The 18,585-nt window shown below is 40.5% G+C and overlaps 1 protein-coding gene across 1 annotated transcript in view; it reads right to left on the bottom strand.

The window, feature by feature from the left end:
• The window catches only part of ARHGAP25 (Rho GTPase activating protein 25), an 84,177-nt gene that overhangs the window by 24,684 nt on the left and 40,908 nt on the right, over positions 1 to 18,585 (bottom strand). Inside the window, exons 3-4 of the mRNA XM_054593497.1 lie at positions 8,627 to 8,714; positions 3,237 to 3,353 (exon numbers count right to left, since the gene is read on the bottom strand). Coding sequence (XP_054449472.1) covers positions 3,237 to 3,353; positions 8,627 to 8,714 — 205 coding nt within the window. The remainder of the gene's footprint in view (positions 1 to 3,236; positions 3,354 to 8,626; positions 8,715 to 18,585) is intronic.

Here is an 18,585-nt window from a genome sequence, read left to right as displayed (position 1 = left end):
TGCATCCGGCACTTGCTCTCTTAGGTGTGATGGATAGTAAGAAATATGTATTTGGTCTTTGACATCTTTCTGGCACAGGGCTCCTAAAACTCTTGGAATTTCCTGTATGAGAGTTATAAAAGTGTCTTTTATCATTTGGAAAGTACCTAAGGACAGGGGGCTTCTGGCCATCAGAACAAACCATGTGATTAGAGGTTTGGACCTTTCAGTCCCACCCTCCGAACTCAGAACTCAGGGAGAAGAGAAGGCCTGGAGCTTCACTCAATTGCCAATGGCCAATGATTTAATCAATTATACCTGTGTTATGAGATCTCCATAAAGACCCCAGAGGACGGGGTCCAGAGAGCTTCTGTGGCAGTGAACACGTGGAGGCGCAAGCAGAGCAGAGCTCCTGGAAAGGCAGAAGAGGCTCCACATCCTTTTCTCCACATTTTGCCCTATGCCTCTCTTACATCTGGCCATTTCTGAGTTACATCCTTTTATAGTAACTGTCATCTAGTAAGTAAACTGGTTTCCTCAATTCTATGAGCCACTGTAGCAAATTAATGAAATCCAAGAGAAGGGTCATTGAAACCTCCAATCTGTTGCCAGTCTGTCAGAAGCACAGGTGATAATCTGTGCTTGCATCTGAAGCATGTATGTGATTGGGGTCGGTCCTGTTGGACTGAGCCCTTAACCTGTGGACCTGTTGCTCTCTCTGAATAAACAGTGTCAGAACTGAGTTAAACATAGGACACAGAGCTGGTGTCTAAGACGTGTAGGAATCATCTACGCAACTACATTGGAACTGGTTCCGGAATCAGATAAGGTGAGAGGAATGCTCCTGGCCGGTGAAGAGGCAGGAGGAGCCCCAGGGAAGAAGTTGGGTGTGCTTTGGAGACCATGTGGGCCCTTTCTCCCATCAACAGAGAAAGGGAGCCAGAAAGGAGGCTGGGGCAGGAAGAGGCCTTAGCACTGCACAACTATCACTAGAGTGACTTTTAAAACTTAAAGTTGGGATTCATTACATGGGGCATATAGATGGACTACAGGAGTCTGAAATTATCCTGTAGTTGAACTCAAAATTGTTTTGTCTGAACATTTTTTTAGGGAGAGTATCCAAAGCTTTTATTGAATTCCTTAAGGGGTCTATGAACCCAAAGGACTTCACTAAAGCTCACCATCAATGTGCATGGAGGGAGATAATTCTAGAGGGAGCAAAAACCCATTTACTGAATAATCTTGCAGATAAGCTGGTAGTCACTTAATGAAGTGGAGAGCCTGGGGGAGTAGAACACAGCGCTGCTATGGGAAGAGGAGACCATTCCTTTGCCCATTCATTTAATAAATATTCATTGAGCATCTATTCTGTCAGGCACTGATTAGATTCTGAGATACAGTACTGCCCAAAATAGAGGAAAAAATTCCTGCAAAGTAAATTGAAGCTTTCATTCTAGTGAGGGGAGAGCAACTGTGAACAAAACAAATGGGTAAAAATGTTAGAAGGTAAATGCCAAGGAGTAAAGTGAGGCAGGAAAGGGGGACAGGGAGGGCTGGGAGTAGGGTGGGGAAGGGGTTTAATGTTAACCCCTTGATCAAGGGTAGGCTCATTGAGGTGATGTCTGGACAAAGACCTGAAGAAAGCAATCAACCAAACCATACAGCTACCTGGGGAAAGAATTTCAGATAGAGGAAACAGCAACGCAAGGACCCTGAGCCAGAAAACATTTCTCTTCTTTAGAGAAAAGCAAGGAAGCTGGTGAATTTAATGGAATGAGTATGGGAGAAGGGAGAAGGTTCTGGAAAACAAGGTCAAAGATAAGGGAGGGGGCATCGTGCACTATGAGTCATTAAAAGGCTTTTGATTTTTCCTCGAGATAGAAAAGAAGCTATTGGACAGTACTAAGTGGAGAAAGACCTTGATATGACAGACAGGTTTAACTGGTTCACTCTGGCTGCTCTGCTGAAAATAGATTGTAATTCAGACAAGACAGTATGGCATCTCAACCAGGAGGTAGGAGGGAAGGTCGTGAGCAATGGGCAGGTTCTCAGTGGAAAAAGCCATAGATAGGTTCACAAAGCATTGCAATAAGGCAGCAGCAACATTCTCAGAGACTTTCCAATGGTTCAGGGTACATATCCTGCTCATCTAGCAGACCCTTTACAAGTGGCATCCTGCTGTGGGGAAAAGAGCCACCTATAGAGACAGAAGCCCGGGCCCCCTCCTCTACAGCTGTGTCCCTTGGAAAAATCATTTACTTCTGAAGGACTGGAGTTTCCTGACTTACAAACAGGAAGAATATACGTCTGACTTGCTCCAGGACCTCAGACTGGACTCTGCTGCTTGCAAATGTCTTCTCATCCTGAGATCTATTATTTTGGGTTCAATGGGAGGCTTAAAGAACATCTGAAATACCACATCAGAGCCAAACCTTGTTCCTTGAATAAATAAATAACGCTGTACTCTTCTTTCTCCTCCCTTGGACTTTCCCCTGCCCACAGGACTTATGCTTGACTTGCTTCTCAGGGCGGTGGCCCTAGGTTGAGGGGAAGGAGAAACCCCTGTGTGTATTATGACAGTGGAGCGTTCACCATGGCAAGGCTGAGCTGACCATCAAGGACACAGATGCTGATTACAATTCAGAGGCAGCGTTTTGACTCGAGGAGTGGGTGAATGATTAGACAACATCTACTACCATCGTCAATACAGACAGCCTAAAGCACTGGGCTAGGGAAAACAGAAAATGTCAACAATTTCACAATGCAGAGCAATAAGGAAGGTCAGCTAAGCTTATGTAGGTTGGATAGCATATAATAGAACTTTAGTAAATAAAAGAAAGACTCATCTCAGCCTGATTAGCACCATAAAAGTATAGTGTTTAGGAACTGGGAAATGGTTAACAAAACTATGCTACTGTTTTTTGTAAAAGGTTGCCACTGTTCAGGAAGACAAAGGCACGCACTCTTGAGTTTGGCTGTCTCATCCAAGTCACTGCTTTTCTTGTAGCCCCCACTGGGCAGGTTACAAACCACAGAATTGCCTCCCTGCCCCAGATCCTGGGTTCACAGGTGGACTCCAGACACCAGCTGAGATCACCTGGGGAGGGAAGCTAGAGGCTTGACAGTGAGCATGGCCTCAGAGTTGTCCTCTGGTCTTCTCTGAACATTGTTCAAGGAAAGATCATGTCTGGAGATACTTCCTCCCCATCCCTGAGATGTTACAGACACCTGTCCAGAAAAACCTGCCAGGTCCTTACCTCCAGACGGTGTGCCAGCAACTCTCCTAAGGAATTTAACCCACTCCTCCATCTCTGCCTGGGAGCTGGCCATGAGGACATGGGAGTCCTGTCCTATGCGACTCTGGTCCAATGAACCTGGAGGAAGAAGTAACAATAATGAAGGTCTCAGAGTGGTAAGGAGCTAGAGCATGGCAAAGCAAAGAGAAGCTGAATCTAAATCGCTTCCTTGGTTCAACTAAACAAGCAATGCCAAACAATGCCAAAGCATTATCTAATCCTCAGTGGCACTGAGTATCTGTGCACTCTTATTGTTTTCGGGGGGAAGCTCTAATTCTATAGACAAACCATTGACCATAATAGTTTGCAATCAGGATGACTTGGGCAGAGAGCTGCTCCCATGGGGGACAGACACTATTTGCTGCCAAAAAGGAAGGGGAAAGGCATGGGGTAGTTTCAGTATTAGAGAAGACAAGATCAGCCCTTACAGATTTGAAGACTTCTGTTCATCATGCCAATCATGGCTACTTTCCTAAGCTAACCTTAAAGTCAGTTGTAGGGGTGGGGAAGGGAACAGCAACTCAGGAGGAAGGGACAATAGATATATGTTTGCCTTTCACAAAATTGGTGCTTCCTGTTCAGGATTACTGGCTGCTCTCCTACCTGTACATTGCTCTCCTGCAAGACATTGCAGATGGTAAGTTCTCAATACATATCTAATGGACAAATGAAGATTGTTAAGACTTGCCCTGGCTGGTGTGGCTCAGTGGATTGAGCACCAGCTTGCGAACCAAAGGGTCAATGGTTCAATTCCCAGTGCAGGGCACATGCTTGGGTTGCAGGCCACGTCCCCGGTAGGGGGCACATGTGATACAACCACACATTGATGTTTCTCTCCCCCTCTTCCTCCCTCCTTTCCCCTCTCTAAAAATAAATAAATAAAATATTTTTTAAAAAAAGATTGTTAAGACTTTTTTTTACCATTTTTACTTTAAACACAAGATTATAAACAGATATATGTAGTGTTTCCTGAACTGGTGTTCTCAAATTGACAAAATCATAGAGAAAATGACAGGGGGTCGGGGGTGGTAGGGGAGAAGACCAACAGAAAGGATGAGAGAAAGTGACAAAAGGGAAAAATAGGGAGGGAGAAGAGAAGAGAGGAAGAAGGAGAGCATCAAATGTAGGTCTTAGGAAAGACAAGAAAATAATAGCAATCCCTTTCAATTACAAGGCACTTTTATCATTTCAAAGTGCCTTTGTAGACATCAATCCATTCTTCTCTCAGTGTCAGACATTTCCCTCAAAGAGAGCCTGTGGTAGCACCACATTTGTGCTCAAACCTGTATTTACTTGCAGGAAAACGAAAGACTTTCAACTTCCCATTGGTTCTGTCCCTTGAACTTCTCTTAATGTCACCAAGCCTCACCTTCTTTTACCCTTTGTAATGACCTAATTTTGAATCTACTTTATCTTGGAGACATCAGCTCTTCTGAGCAGAAGTGTCAGTCCACGGAAGCCCTGGATAATCAGGAATACCTTGAGATCTGGGTGTTTCCGAAAGTAGAACGGGAAGTAAAACATTCTCAGGCCAGAACTAAAACTTTCCATAGAAATCACAATAACCCTTTGCTCTAGTATCATTTCCACTCTACAGATAATGTAACTGAAGCCCAGAAATGCCAAGGCACCTGCTCACTGGTACTCAGCAAGTTACTGCCAAACTCAGGGCAAGGCTACTAGTCTCCTTTCTTCCAAAAGAGTTTCCACTAACCCATTTGACCTTGGTCAAAATTCATATGGCATCCTTCCCCACCACGGGTGCACTTCAATCTCGTCCATTGTTCAGAACATGACTTTTCAGTTTACCCTGTTTCTTGGGGGATCCTTCAGTGTTATCATGGCAACCCCACTGAGAAATATCCAGCTCTCCAGATGTGTCTGAGTAGCCAGGGCTTCCATGGACTCACCTTTCTGGTCAGAAAATCTGATAACCCAATAACAAGATAAATTTAAAATCAGGTCATCCCAAAGGGTGATGCACAGGGATGTTAATACAGGTTCTAGAAACCAGGACTAAAGGGAATTTGAAATCTTTTGTTGCCCTATAAAAAATAATGTTTGGCACATTGAGGTGCCAGGAAGAGCTCTCTTGGGGGAAATTGCCTAACACTAATACAAAGCCCATGAATAGCAACTCTTCCCTCAGGGACATACTTTCTCTAACTTATTTTGTTCAACATGTGTCACATATTGAGCTGTTTTCCTTGTCAGAAAGGAGCCTCCCTTCTTTTCTGTCCCTGCCTAAGGAACTCATCCATTTTTGAAACCTAGCTCAAATGTTGTCTTCTCTAGAGACCCTTTATTAATATCTTCTCCTCTCCAAATTAAGTGGAGAATCCTTATTCTATAAGTTTCTTAACATTTCATGCCTACCTTTCTCACAGCAGTAGCTAAATTATCCTGAACATGTTTCCTTATCATTAATATTAAGGTAATTACTTAGTATGTCTCAAACTAAAACACTGTTCTTCCCCAAAAAACTTGCTACATGCACAAATCTCAGCAAATGCATCCTTTCCGTTGTTTAGGTAAAAACCTTGCAGTCTGCCTTGACTTCTATTCCCTACATCCAATCCATGAGCAAATGAAGTCCCCTCTACCTTCAAAATGTATCCATAAAATGATTATTTTTCACACCTTCACTGTTCCCATCCCTGAGTTGGATAATTGCAATAGCCTCTTCACTGGTCTCTCTTCTCCATATTTGTCCCTTTTTATTCCCAACTCAAAAAAAGTTTTAAAACATAAGTCAGATCATGTCACTTCTTTGCTTAAAACTTCCTAATGGCTTCTCATCTTTATAGAATAAAAACTAAACATTTTACAATTGCCCGCAAGTGCCTGTGAAATCTGCTCACCCCTGACTCAATCTCCTACTCTTCTTTTCTGTCATTATTCCATCCTAACCACACTGGGCTCCTTGATGTTACCTGAACACGTGAAATAGGCTCAGAGACTTTGTACTGACTGTTCCCCTTCTTGTAATGCTCTTCTTCCAGATATGCACTTGGCTCACTTCTTCAGCTCCTGATCTCTCCTCAAAGGTCACCTTCTCAATGACACCTACTCTGCCTGCTCTATTTAAAATGGCAAATCAACAACTGCCACCTTCACCTTGACTGGTACTTTCTCTTTCTTCACTTAATTTTTTTCTATAGTACTATTCCATCATAAAAACTATATAATTTACTCATTTATTTGGTTTTTTGTCAGTCTCCTCCCATGTAGGCTGCACGCAGCCTATTTTATTCTTTGCTGGATTCCCAGTTCCTACAACAGTGCCTGGCTCATAGCAGGTACTCAATATATTTTTTGAATAAATAAATGACATCTAATAAGGCAGCATGAGAATTAAAGGCAACGTATGCAGAAGAAATAACCCCCCATCCCTGGTGACTCCCTGTGAATGGGAGAACAGACAGTTTTTCTGCTAGAGGTAACAGGGAAAGGAAAGCTTGCCCTACATTTTTGCCCGTCCCAAATAAAGAAAAACATAACTACAAGAAAAGTTTTCTCTGTGACCTTACGCAACTAACACTGATGATCACAGAGAGAGGGCCCTGTTTCAGAAGGTCATTTCTTATGCCAGCAATGGCCCCTGAGAATCATCTTGCACAAGAGGATGACAAAAAACAAAACTGAAAGTTCTCTGCATCATGACATAAAGGGTTGTCTCACTTTAGATGGGAAGAGCCTTGGAAAAGATGGCACCTTTAGGCAAATTCTTCCTTGCCTTACTATTGCTTTAGAATTGTTGTTCGTCCTTATGAGACGCTGTGTATGTGTGTGTGCATGTGTGATTCATCTAAGAATTTCCCCAGCAGCCCAGAAGACATTTGCAGGTGTGAGTGATAACGAGAGAACAAATCTTCATTTTACCCTAGCACGGCAGTTTATGAGGGTGCTGGACTTGTGGTGCACAGACTGTGGTGAATTTGCAGCTGGGGCTTTCAGTAGGGCTACCACAGATTGAAAGTTTAGGCTTTGGGATATGTGTTAACCATGGATGGTTGCACCGCATGAACTGTGCCGGGGAAGTGATGCTAGGAATGGAAGACACCATAGGGTGAGTTTTCCTGGAGAGGAGAGACTGAAAAAGTAAGCACATCCTCTGAGGAGGAGGAGAGATGGATAGACCTTCAGATAAGAAAATGAGTGTGCCTATGAGGGAGCTTCCAGGGAAGAGTTGCACTTTAAAAACAAATGTTTTTCTCTGTTTTCAACAAAGAGTCATAGCCAATTTTAGGATTGGCTTCTACATTATAATTTCCTCTAGTTCTTCCCAAAATAATAAATGCTTATATGGCACTAACTGTATACCAGACACTATACTAAGTGTTTCATATATATTTCTTTATTTAATCCTTACTATTGTCATCATTGTCTCCATTTTACAGAATAAGACACAGAAGCAGGGAGAAATTACGTAACTCAGTTAGAGTTACACAATTAGTAAGTGGCAGGGCCAGGTTTTGAACATGGGCAGGATGGCTCCAGACTGGGCATGGCTAACCTCTCCGCTATTCGGCCCTCTCCATCATATTTCATGTGCACATAGCTGCCGTGCGTGAGTGGTAGGGAGGAAGTTAAGGGGAGGGGCGTTGGGGGTGGCCTCCCCTGTCGTGTCAGCAGGGTGGCAGCAGTCTGGCTGCACAGCTGGAGCCACAGTTCTGAGGTTCCTGGTGGGGCTGGGATGGCAACTGAGCGAGAGACAGGGAAAAGCAGCCTCAGTGTGACAGTCACACAAATACAAACTCCCTTGAGACAAATTCCCCTTGCCCCCTACGCATTCCAGGAAGTAAAGTAACTCTTGATTGGTGGAAGCACCCTCCAGGGTGCTGCTAACATGTGAATTACAGCACCTGCCACGTGCTAAGTGCCCCTGTAAGTCGGCTCTGTCGCTTCTTATTAGGTCACATTGAACTATAGGACACTGTTGACTGTGGACCACTGTTCCACCTACCAAAATGGCAATTTCACATGGTTCAATTTATAGTTTAACTATTAATTGTAATGTCCTATTCACCTCCTAGACTTAACTTGTTTTAGTGAACAGGAGGGATGTACTTTTCACATCAGTGTCCCACTGCCTAGTGGAACACCTGGCTCCAAGTCCACACTCATGAAATGCATACAGAGTTGAACCGAACACACACCCACATAGTTCGCTTGCTAGTTAATGAACAAGTATGGGTCTGTTGACTATATACAGAACTACTATGCATTCTTATTAGGTTGGTAGGTGAGTTGTTGACAGACTCACTGAATATATCTCACTTCCAGGATCCAGAAGAAAATGGGAATGTAGTGAAATGTAGTACACCTCTGTCCCACCTTTCCTTGCTTACCTGGAATGATTTCAAAGACAAACTTCCCTGCTTCTTCTGGGTTGGTGGCAATCTCCCTGATCGTACTCCCTGGTAGATACATACAACCCTGAAAGATCAAAAGTCAGGACTTTAAGATGAGCAGCAACTTTATCATCTATTAGATAACATTAAGTTGAAAGACAGGTAGAGGGATAGAGAAGAATATGGAAAACTAACTTTGACTGGGGCCCTTCTGCTATTTAGGCCTTGGTCTAATTAAGTGGTAGATCTCTGAGAGCAAGCAAGGTGTCTAGAGAGAAAAGAACAAGGTCCTGACAAGAGAATGAGCTGAGGGGGAATCATTACCAACACTTGTCTCTTCCCATTTTTCCCAGGACCCAACTTTCTGGCCAAATCAGACACCAGGTCTGTGTGAAGGCAATGCTGAGACTGGGTGGACCATATATACTGCCTTGAGAACTGAACTACAGTTAGCCATTCAAAGGGGTGGAGTCTCCCCCCTTGCTAAGCACCTTGAATATATTATTCCTTTAGTCCTTCCAGCAATCCTCCAAGCGAGGTATTATTATGCCCACTTGCAAGTCAGAAAACAGGGGATCAGAAAGATTCTGTAATTTTTCCAATGTCATCGAGCCAGTAAGTGGCAGAATAGTAAATCATCTCAAGAGTGAATTCAAAGCCTCTTATACATGAATGTGTTATTAGAAAAACAAGTCACTTCCACCACGTGCATGCCCAGTGCTTTACCCTTCACGGTGCACTGTCACATGCCTGTCTCATCAGATCCCCACAACGGCTCAGTATCAGCAAGATTTGCCACTTTTACTTTACAGATGAGAAACCAACACTTTGAAAGTCTAAGTGACGGCACAAATGGACATAGTTCATATGTACTAGAGTTACTGACTCATAATTTATGTCACACTAGCATGTCTGATTCTGAGCTAAGTAGACATGCATATCTCTATTGTAGAAAAAAGTGTGGGTGTAGAGGACTGGCCATGAAGAAGCTATGAAGGCAAGAGTGTTAAGAAACTCTCAGATCAGCTCAGGAGCTTGAAAGAATAAATGTTTCTTGAGCGTCTAGAAATAAAAATGCCTGAGACAGAGTGAGAAAGTAGAAGAAAAAAAAGAAGGAGGGGAAGAGGGAAGAGGAGAAGAAAAGTGAGGAAGAATAAAAGGGAAGGAAGAGGTGGAGAGGGAGGGGGAAGGAGGCGAAGAAAAAGGAAAAAAATAGTCTGTAAAAGGGAATTCTGCATTTTTTTTTTTACACTTCTCTAATTTTGTTACTCAGAAATAACCTCCACTTCCATGGTCCTCACAATCTTTAAATATCAATGACCTCAGAAAAAAATTACCCTGAGGTTGTGCTGTGGGGCTACTTTTCATGAGTTATGGCACCAAAATAAAAGGCTGTGTTATCTTTAGATAGAAAGGAGCACTGCCTGAGAGGAAGGGGGAAAAAAGATGTACCTGCCTCTCCTAAGTGCCTCTCTAAACTATTACTTGATACCCCAAACCATTTCATCCAAAAATAATAAAAATAAAATATCAAATATATAAATACCATTTATTGAGCAATTACTATGCTCTGTGTTAAATGCCCTGAATATATTATCACTTCTATCTTCAGAAGAACTCTTTGAGGGATGACTGATATTTTCCTCATTGAAGAGATGAAAAGGTAAGGCTCTGAGAGGTTAGTTAGTAATCACAAAGATCACAAAGCTAATTAATAAGAAAACTATAATTTAAATCTTGATCAGTGGGATTTCAGAATTACAAGGCTTTATTTACAGATCCCACTTTTTTGCTGAAGGAAGTACTGATCAGAGTTAAACTAAATCACACCAAGGCATAAGTGACAAATTACAAGACATTTCCCCATATTGAGCACCATGGCCTTGAACAAGAGAGAGGAAGAGCAGGAAATAGTAAAAAACATTAGTAGGGGTGGGGGCAGGTGGGGTGGGGACAGTTATAAGGAAGAAGTATTATCTGGGAAAAGGAAGGACCTAAGTTGCTCATGGCCACTTTCGCCTACTTAGCAAGTTGATCAGGGTAGACTTTGTATAAAGATGGAAGGAGGGAGAGGTGTATCCTGGAGGCCACAATCCCTACAGTAATGATGCCGAAGAGAGAAGTGTGTGGGTGGTATGCCAGAACTCGCTTATATTGGCTTAGAACTGTTACATTTTCAGGAACTCTGTGAACCAAATGTTAAACACAGCCATTACTAAAAGTTAAATTATATAAACTTACAATGAAATATTTTATATTAAAAATAAAGGTAATACAAAATCAAGATGGTGGAGGAGTGAATGGAAGGTCACACTGACCCCTCGGGACCAATCTGGAATTACAACTAAATTGTGGAGAAATCACCTGGAACAAACAACTGAACAATAGCAAGAGAGGAGTCTTATAACCTTGGACAGACAGAAGAATCAGCATTAGCACAACCTAACTGCCACTTACCCTGGTCTCCGGCAAAGGTGGGGACAGAGGTGGGTAGAGACCTGAGGAGAGACTGGGGAAAGAGGCTTTGGAAAGAGAACTGAGAGAGTAGCTTGTGAGATCCTAGTGCTGACTCATCCCCCATACGGCATCAGCCACCTTGCTCAGGCAGACCACTCCCCTGAGCGCCAGCAATGTGAGAGGACACAATAGTCCCACCCCTACAAGACTCTGCCCTGGTCTGGTGGTGCACAAGCAGGACTGCTGAGTACAGAGTGGCAGCCACAGATAGTAGATTGCTGGCTAAAGGGGCACAGAGTGGTCTAGGGACACTTGAGGAGAGATTGGGGATGAAGGCTTTGGGGAGAGAACAAAAGGAGTATCTGGCAGGATCCCAATGCTGACTCCTCCTCCACATGGCAGCAGCCATCTGGCTCAGGCAGACAAATCTCTTGAGTGGCAGCAGCGTGAAAGGACGCAATAACCCTGCCCTCAGGAGGGACTCTGCCTCACCCTGTGGTGCCTAAGCCTGACTGCTGAGTGCAGAGTGACTAGATTAACAGCTGAAGGAGACAGCCAACAACAGTAGATTCCTGGAAGTCTCAAACAGACTGCCTAAGGTCAGACAGGGTCAACACCTGACATCATCAGAGGCAGATCCAGAGAGAAAAAACAGTGGTCTCCTTCCATAGAAGGTCACACCACAAAGTCAGGAAATCAAGACAGATCAATTTAAGAAGCAGAAGCAAAAAAGAAGTCTCACAAATCATGGGAAGACAAAAAAATACCACCCTCCAATCAAAGGGAAAGGAGGAATCTCCAGAAAGAGAACTAAATGAAATAGAGGCAAGTAAACTATCAGATATTGAGTTCAAACAATGATTCTAAGGAAGCTCAATGAGCTCAGTGAGCTCAGAGAGAATTATCAAAAACTACAGGGAAACTATGAGGAACCTACTACAAACTGGATCAGCATGAAAAAGGACATAGAAACTATCAATTAGAGACAGGAGGAAATGCAGAATACAATTTATGAATTGAAGAACACAGTAGAAGGAATCAAAAGCAGGCTAGATGAAGCTGAGGACCAAATCAGTGAGCTGGAGGACAAGGTAGTAAAAAGCTCCCAGAAAGAGCAAGAAAAAGAAAAAAGACTCAAAAAGAATGAAGAGGCATTGAGGGAAATGCAGGACAACCTGAAACGTAATCGTATCCATGTAACAGGGATATCAAAAAGCGAAGAGGAGCAAGGGATAGAGAATCTGTGTGAAAAACTAATTATGGAAAACTTCCTTAATTGGAGGAGAGAAAAAGTCACAGAAGTCCAGGATGCACAGAAGGTCCCATTCAAGAGGAACCCAATGAGGACTACTCTAAGACACATCATCATTAAAATGGCAAATATCAAAGATAAACAGAGAACCCTAAAGGCAGCAAGGGAGAAACAGGTAGTAGCATACAAGGGAGCCCCGACATGGCTAGCGGCTAGCTTCTCAACAGAAGCACTACAGGTAAGAAGGGAATGGCAAGAAATATCCCAAGTAATGAAAAGCAAAGGCCTGCAACCAAGACTGCTCTACCCAGCAAGGCTCTCAAAACAAAAGGCGAAATAGGGAGTTTCCCAGATTTTAAAAAAAAGCTAAAAGAATACACCTCCACCAAACCAGCATTGCAAGATATGCTAAAGGGACTGCTTTAAGAAGATGAAGAAAAAGAGTGTTTGAATACCCAGTTCCTTTTGCAGTCACCAATACTTGATATTACCAATATTTTTAATACTTATTAATCTGATTGTGACAATGATGTGTTATTTTAACTGTTACTTTATTGTTTGTTGAAACTAAACCTATTTTTGTATATTTCTTGCCTATTTCTATTGTTTTTAAAAGCTTTAAATGACTTTTTGGTATTCTTTATCTGTTTTTTGACTAAAGGTTTGTTGAATTTTTTTCCCTAAAAAAACAAAACAAAACTATTAACTCTTTTTTAGATCTGTTGCAAATACTTTCTTATTTACTATTAGGAAATACTATTCTATTACTTGTCCTTTAACTTTTTCATATGTATATTACTGTACAGTCTTAAATGTTTAATATAGTCATATTCTCAATATTTTACTTTATAGTTTCTGGGTTTGAATATTTTACTTCAGGGTAAGAAAAATATTATTTTATATTTTCTCTTAAAACTCTTTAGATTTTACATATTGATTTTTAGCTCACCGGAAATTTTTTGTACAATGGGTGAAATATAGGGCTCTATATTTGTTTTATTTGATGTAATAGTTAGTCTCTGCACTTCATTTGTTGAATACATTTTATTTTCCCCCATTGATTTAAAATATCAATTTAATCATATATTACATTGTTATACAGATATATACATTTGTTTCTAGAATGCTCATTTTATTTCATTGATCTACTTGATTATTTCTGTACTGGTGTCATGTTGTTTTAATTGCTGAGACTTTATAATGGATTTACATTTTTTAATATTTTATAATGGATTTTGACATTTAAAAAAATAAATAAAATCAATCTGCATTTTAAAAAAAAAAAAAGAAAGAAGGAATGATGGAACTGGAGAATGTTTTGCTAAGTGAAATAAGCCCGATAGTGAAAGTCAAATACCATATGATCTCACCTATAATTGGAATCTATTCAACAAAATAAACTAATGAAAAAAATAAACCACAGGCGTGGAAACATGGAGCAGACTGAAAGTGACCAGAGGGGGTAGGGAAGGAGGACAATGGTGGAAAGAAGGGGAAGGGACTAGACAAAGAACATGTATAAATGACCCATGGACATGGACACAGAGTGGGAATTGACTGTGGGAGCGGGGTAGGGGTGGGATGGGTAGAGGAGGACAAATGGGGAAAAAATTGAGACAGCTGCAATAGAATAAACATGATTTAAAAAAAAATACAGGTAATAATACGAAGAATTCATCACTTCCTAATTATTTACTATATTTAACCGTGACTTTTCTTCATGTGTGTGTTCACGTCTAATCTATCTGTGTGGTAGAAATTCTATATAACATTGCGCTACTACTGTACATTTCTTCTCAACTCTGCATTCAGTGACATCATGCTAGTAGCTTGAATCAACCATAGTGGGACTATTTACACCACAGAAATTAGCAAATGCTGCATCTAAATCAGCTCCCCCGCCACAGTATTTCCCAGCAAACCACCATAGACAACCACCTGGGTAACTTCACAGAAAGCAGGAGATGAGACTATGGGGCAGTTCGGTCAGGATTATGTATATCATCATTGTAGCAGAGACTTGAGGGCAAACTGCTGAGATTCTGTTTTAAACAACTTCCCTGACAAGGAACCTTTTGGGATGAGTTATATAAAGGCTAGGTCATAGAGTTACAGAGCATTATGCTGTGAGAGCTGCAGATCTTTTTGAGAATTCAGAGGAAAAAAAATGCACAGACTGCCTTCCATCAAGCCTTGAGGTTCTCAAAAGCATATACACAGAAGTCCATCATTAGCATTCCATAGCTACTGTAATCATTCTCCTTTGTTGGACATTAGGTCCAATATTTCTCACTATAAATAGCACTCCATATGTCATTACTTTTGGATAGGTTCTTAAAACCAGAATGATTGGGTATGATATTTTTTTTGGCTCTTGGAAACCTGGTCAAATTGTTCTCTAGAAAGGTTGCACCAACTTATACACATATCATCAGTACACTTGAGGGCCTTTTCACCTATTTGACTGCTCTTAGATTTTTAGGGTGTCTTCATCTTTGAGGTTTTCTGGAATCAGTGTGTATTCTTTTTAAATTTACAATGAGTTTGTATTTTTGTCATAGAAAAATTAGAAAGTAAACAAAAAAGAGGAAAATGTAAAATTATGTGTAATGCCAGTACTCAGAGATAACCAGTTAACAGGTCTATGTATTTCCTTCCAAACTTTTGTACACTTCATCCTTTGTTGTAAACTATTTTTTTCAAAACAATAATATTATGGATATCTTCCAATTTCAACAAGTACTAATTAGGGTGTCAATGGAGTATTCTAGTGCGTGTGTGTGTATGTGTGTGGAGAGAGAGAGAGAGAGAAAGAAGTTCCCTGATATAATTATATAATTTCACCCCTACCACTGAGCATTATTTCCATATTACTGTTACAAACAACACAGTGGTGAAAACGTGCATAGCTAAATTTAATTATCTTCATCAATGTTAATCACACATTTAGGTTAAATCACTAAAACTAGAAATGCAGGGTGAAAGGGTTTGCATTTTTAAAAGGTGTATTACTCGCCCGGAAAGCTGTATGAATTTCCATTTCCACCAGCTGCACCTGAGAAGTCCCATTCCCTACCACAATGAAATGTTTAGAAAATCTTTGCCAATTTGATTAAAAAATCTTTGCCAATTTGATAAAATGACAGTGGTATCTCATTGGCTTACACTGCATGTTTTTAATTATTACTGAGATTGAAATTTTTATAGGCTTTTTGTGCATTGCATTTTTAGGGAAATTGACCATTTGTGTCATTTGCTCATTTTTCTATTGAGCTGTTTCTTAGAGACTCGAAAGAATACTTTAAATATTAAGAATATTTGTTAACTATATGTATATAAATAATTTTCTGTTTATTATTTGTTTTCTCACTTTATTATGTTGGTTTTTAAGGTACAGATATTTTCATTTAAATCTGCTTTCCTTTGTGCTGTTTTGTTGCTATGCTTAAAAACTTCTGCGTCCAGGAGAGTATGGGAATAACTACATTTTCTTTTAGCTAATTTTTATTAACTCATTTTTTTACAGTTAAGTCATTTTTTAATTCGTCCAGAATCATGAATGATATGAAACATAGTGTGCAATTATGCCTTTACTTTTTCTGAAGAATTTAGCTCACGTCTGTTACTTTCATTTCATTTTAGATATTTGCAGCGTCTATGAATCCCAAAACAATATTAAATGCTAATATAATGAAAGCATTATATTTTGAATAGATTTTTCTTTATCTTAATAATTTAAGCATGGATATATAAAAAGTCTACAAAGATATCCTTTTAATTCTTGTTCATAATGATAATATAGGAACATCAGCCCAATGACATTCCTATATTATCATGAATTATAAAATGAATTATAAAATATCCATGCAATAGATTATTTTACTACCATGAAGAATTACATTGTAGAATATTTAATTATAATGAACAATATTCATGACAAACTGTTCATTTTTTATTAAAGAATATTATTATACTTTTGCATTTAGAATATTGTTAATTTTTCATTAAAGAATATTATTATAATTCTGCATTTAGAATAGACAAGTTTCTAAATGTGTATATATGTAGAAGAAACTGGAAAAAGTAAGGATTTGGGCAGTTATTTTTGCTGATGGGATAATTTTTATTTCCTACTTTGTGCTTTTTGACATCTTACAAATTTCCTTTCATGGAGCTTTTGTACGCATATAGCTTTTGTAATCACAATATACACATCTACATAAAGTAAAATATTCTTTCTAAGAAATTCATTTCATTTGTAAAAACTTTTTAAAAAACTTTTTATATATGAAATGAGTATTTGATTTTACCCAAAGCTTTTTACAGCCATTGATTTAGGGGTTGTGTGGTTTTCTTTATTTGACTTATTGATTTTGACCTATTGATCCGATGCATTATATTAAGAGATTTCCTACAAAATAACCCATACTTGTCATCCTAGAAGCAGCTTTATCTAATTATCTCAAGATAATGTAATCTTGAGAGGACTTTGGGTTTCCTTCTCCAGAAGTAAGGGAGAAAACCTAGGAACTTCAATAAATTATTTTACCCTTTGACATCAGTTTATGCTTTTATAAAACTGCATTTTCTTTTTTTTTAAGATTTTTAAATTTATTTTTAAAGGGAGGGAAAGGGAGCAAGAAAGAGAGGGAGAGAAACATCAATGTACAGTTGCCTCTCATGCACCCCATACTAGGGCCCTGGCCAGCAACCCGCGCATGTGCCCTGACTGGGAATCAAACCAGCGACCCTTTGGTTCACAGGCTGGCACTCAATCCACTGAGCCATACCAGCCAGAGCTATAACTGTATTTTTTAAAAACATGCTTTATATCATTTGATTCTGTGACAAATGTAGGCCAGCTATGATTGCCTCATTTTACCAAAAAAAAAAAAAAAAAAAAACCGGGGTCCAAAAAGATAAATAATCACATGGTCAGATGGTAGTAGAGCCAGAAAAATAACAAGCTCATAGAGGACATACCTCTCATCCTCTACACCACATGGAAGTAAACCCCACTGAGCTGTCCTTTCCACTGATTCTGGAAAGCCCACACATTGTCGCCATCTCCCTCACTCTCTGCTGATGGAAGACTTCTGGCATCAGCTATAAATGCGCCAGTCACCATCATCTGAGCCTGTAATTACCCAGCTCTGATAGAACTCGGTTGTTCACAAAGTAAAGAAAGTCTGGTCACAATGCAAGGACGCTGAGCAAGAACCAAGTCTGCAGTGGGGTCTCTGGGCCTTCTGTAGCCTCTGCAGTGACAGACACTCACAGCCCTCAGTGGAGGGCCTTGTTAACCAGGTACTGCTGATACCTCATGCATCCTCAAGTCTGTCCTTAAAGAGAACTGTCCTCTACCGAAATGACTGTCTCCTTTCTTTACATACCCTGCCATGTACCCCCAATATCTTCACCCTTCTTGGGGCTTTTTGGGGGGGGGCGTCCAGAAGGATGTAGAGTCTATCTTTCCTAATAAGTTCTTTCTGGCCAAGCCCATTCTTCTACCTCCAGAGAGACATGAGCTCTAGATAGGGTGACCAGTTGTCCTGGTTGCACCAAGACATGAAGTTTATACCTGGGGTCTCAGGATAATTGTTAATAACACCCCCTTTCACTCTCATGCACTATGACAGCCATAAAGAATCGTGATGCAGCAACCAAAGATCTAGGCCCAAGCTCTGGCTGCGTGGCTCAGTTGGTTGGAGTGTCGTCCCCTATACAAAAACGTTGCAGGTTGAATTCCCGGTCAAGGTACAAACCTAGGTCATGGGTTCATTCTTAGGTTGGGGAACATACAGGAGACAACTGATCGCTGTGTGTCTTCTCACATCAATGTTTCTCTCCCTCTCTCTCTCTTAAATCAATAAACATATCCTCAGCAAGGATCAAAAAATAAAAGATCTAGGCCCAAAGTTCACGATCAAAGCCCTCTCTAGCCCCATTCAGTACACCAGGAAATCCTGTTAGCTGTACTTTCAAAGTGTATCGGGAATCTGATCGTTTTCCTCTAGCCCACAGCTCCCACTGAGATTCTAAACATCATAACCTCTCACCTTGTGCCTCCTCCCTCTGGTGTTGAATCTATTTTTGAACACTGTGTCCAGGGCCATCTTTTTACAACATAAGACAAAGAATTTCCCCCTTTCTGCCCATCACCTTCAGTGTAAACACTCAAGTCCTTAACATGACATACAACGTCCTTTGCAATGTGTCCCAGCCCTTCATCCATCCCCCCACCTGT

This window comes from Pteronotus mesoamericanus, unplaced genomic scaffold (assembly GCF_021234165.1).
Source record: "Pteronotus mesoamericanus isolate MK-2021 breed Mesoamerican mustached bat unplaced genomic scaffold, CSHL_Meso_final scaffold_45, whole genome shotgun sequence".
Taxonomy (NCBI): Eukaryota; Metazoa; Chordata; class Mammalia; order Chiroptera; family Mormoopidae; genus Pteronotus; species Pteronotus mesoamericanus.
Note: the sequence above shows the minus strand (reverse complement) of the source record. Positions and strands in the feature narration are given on the sequence as shown.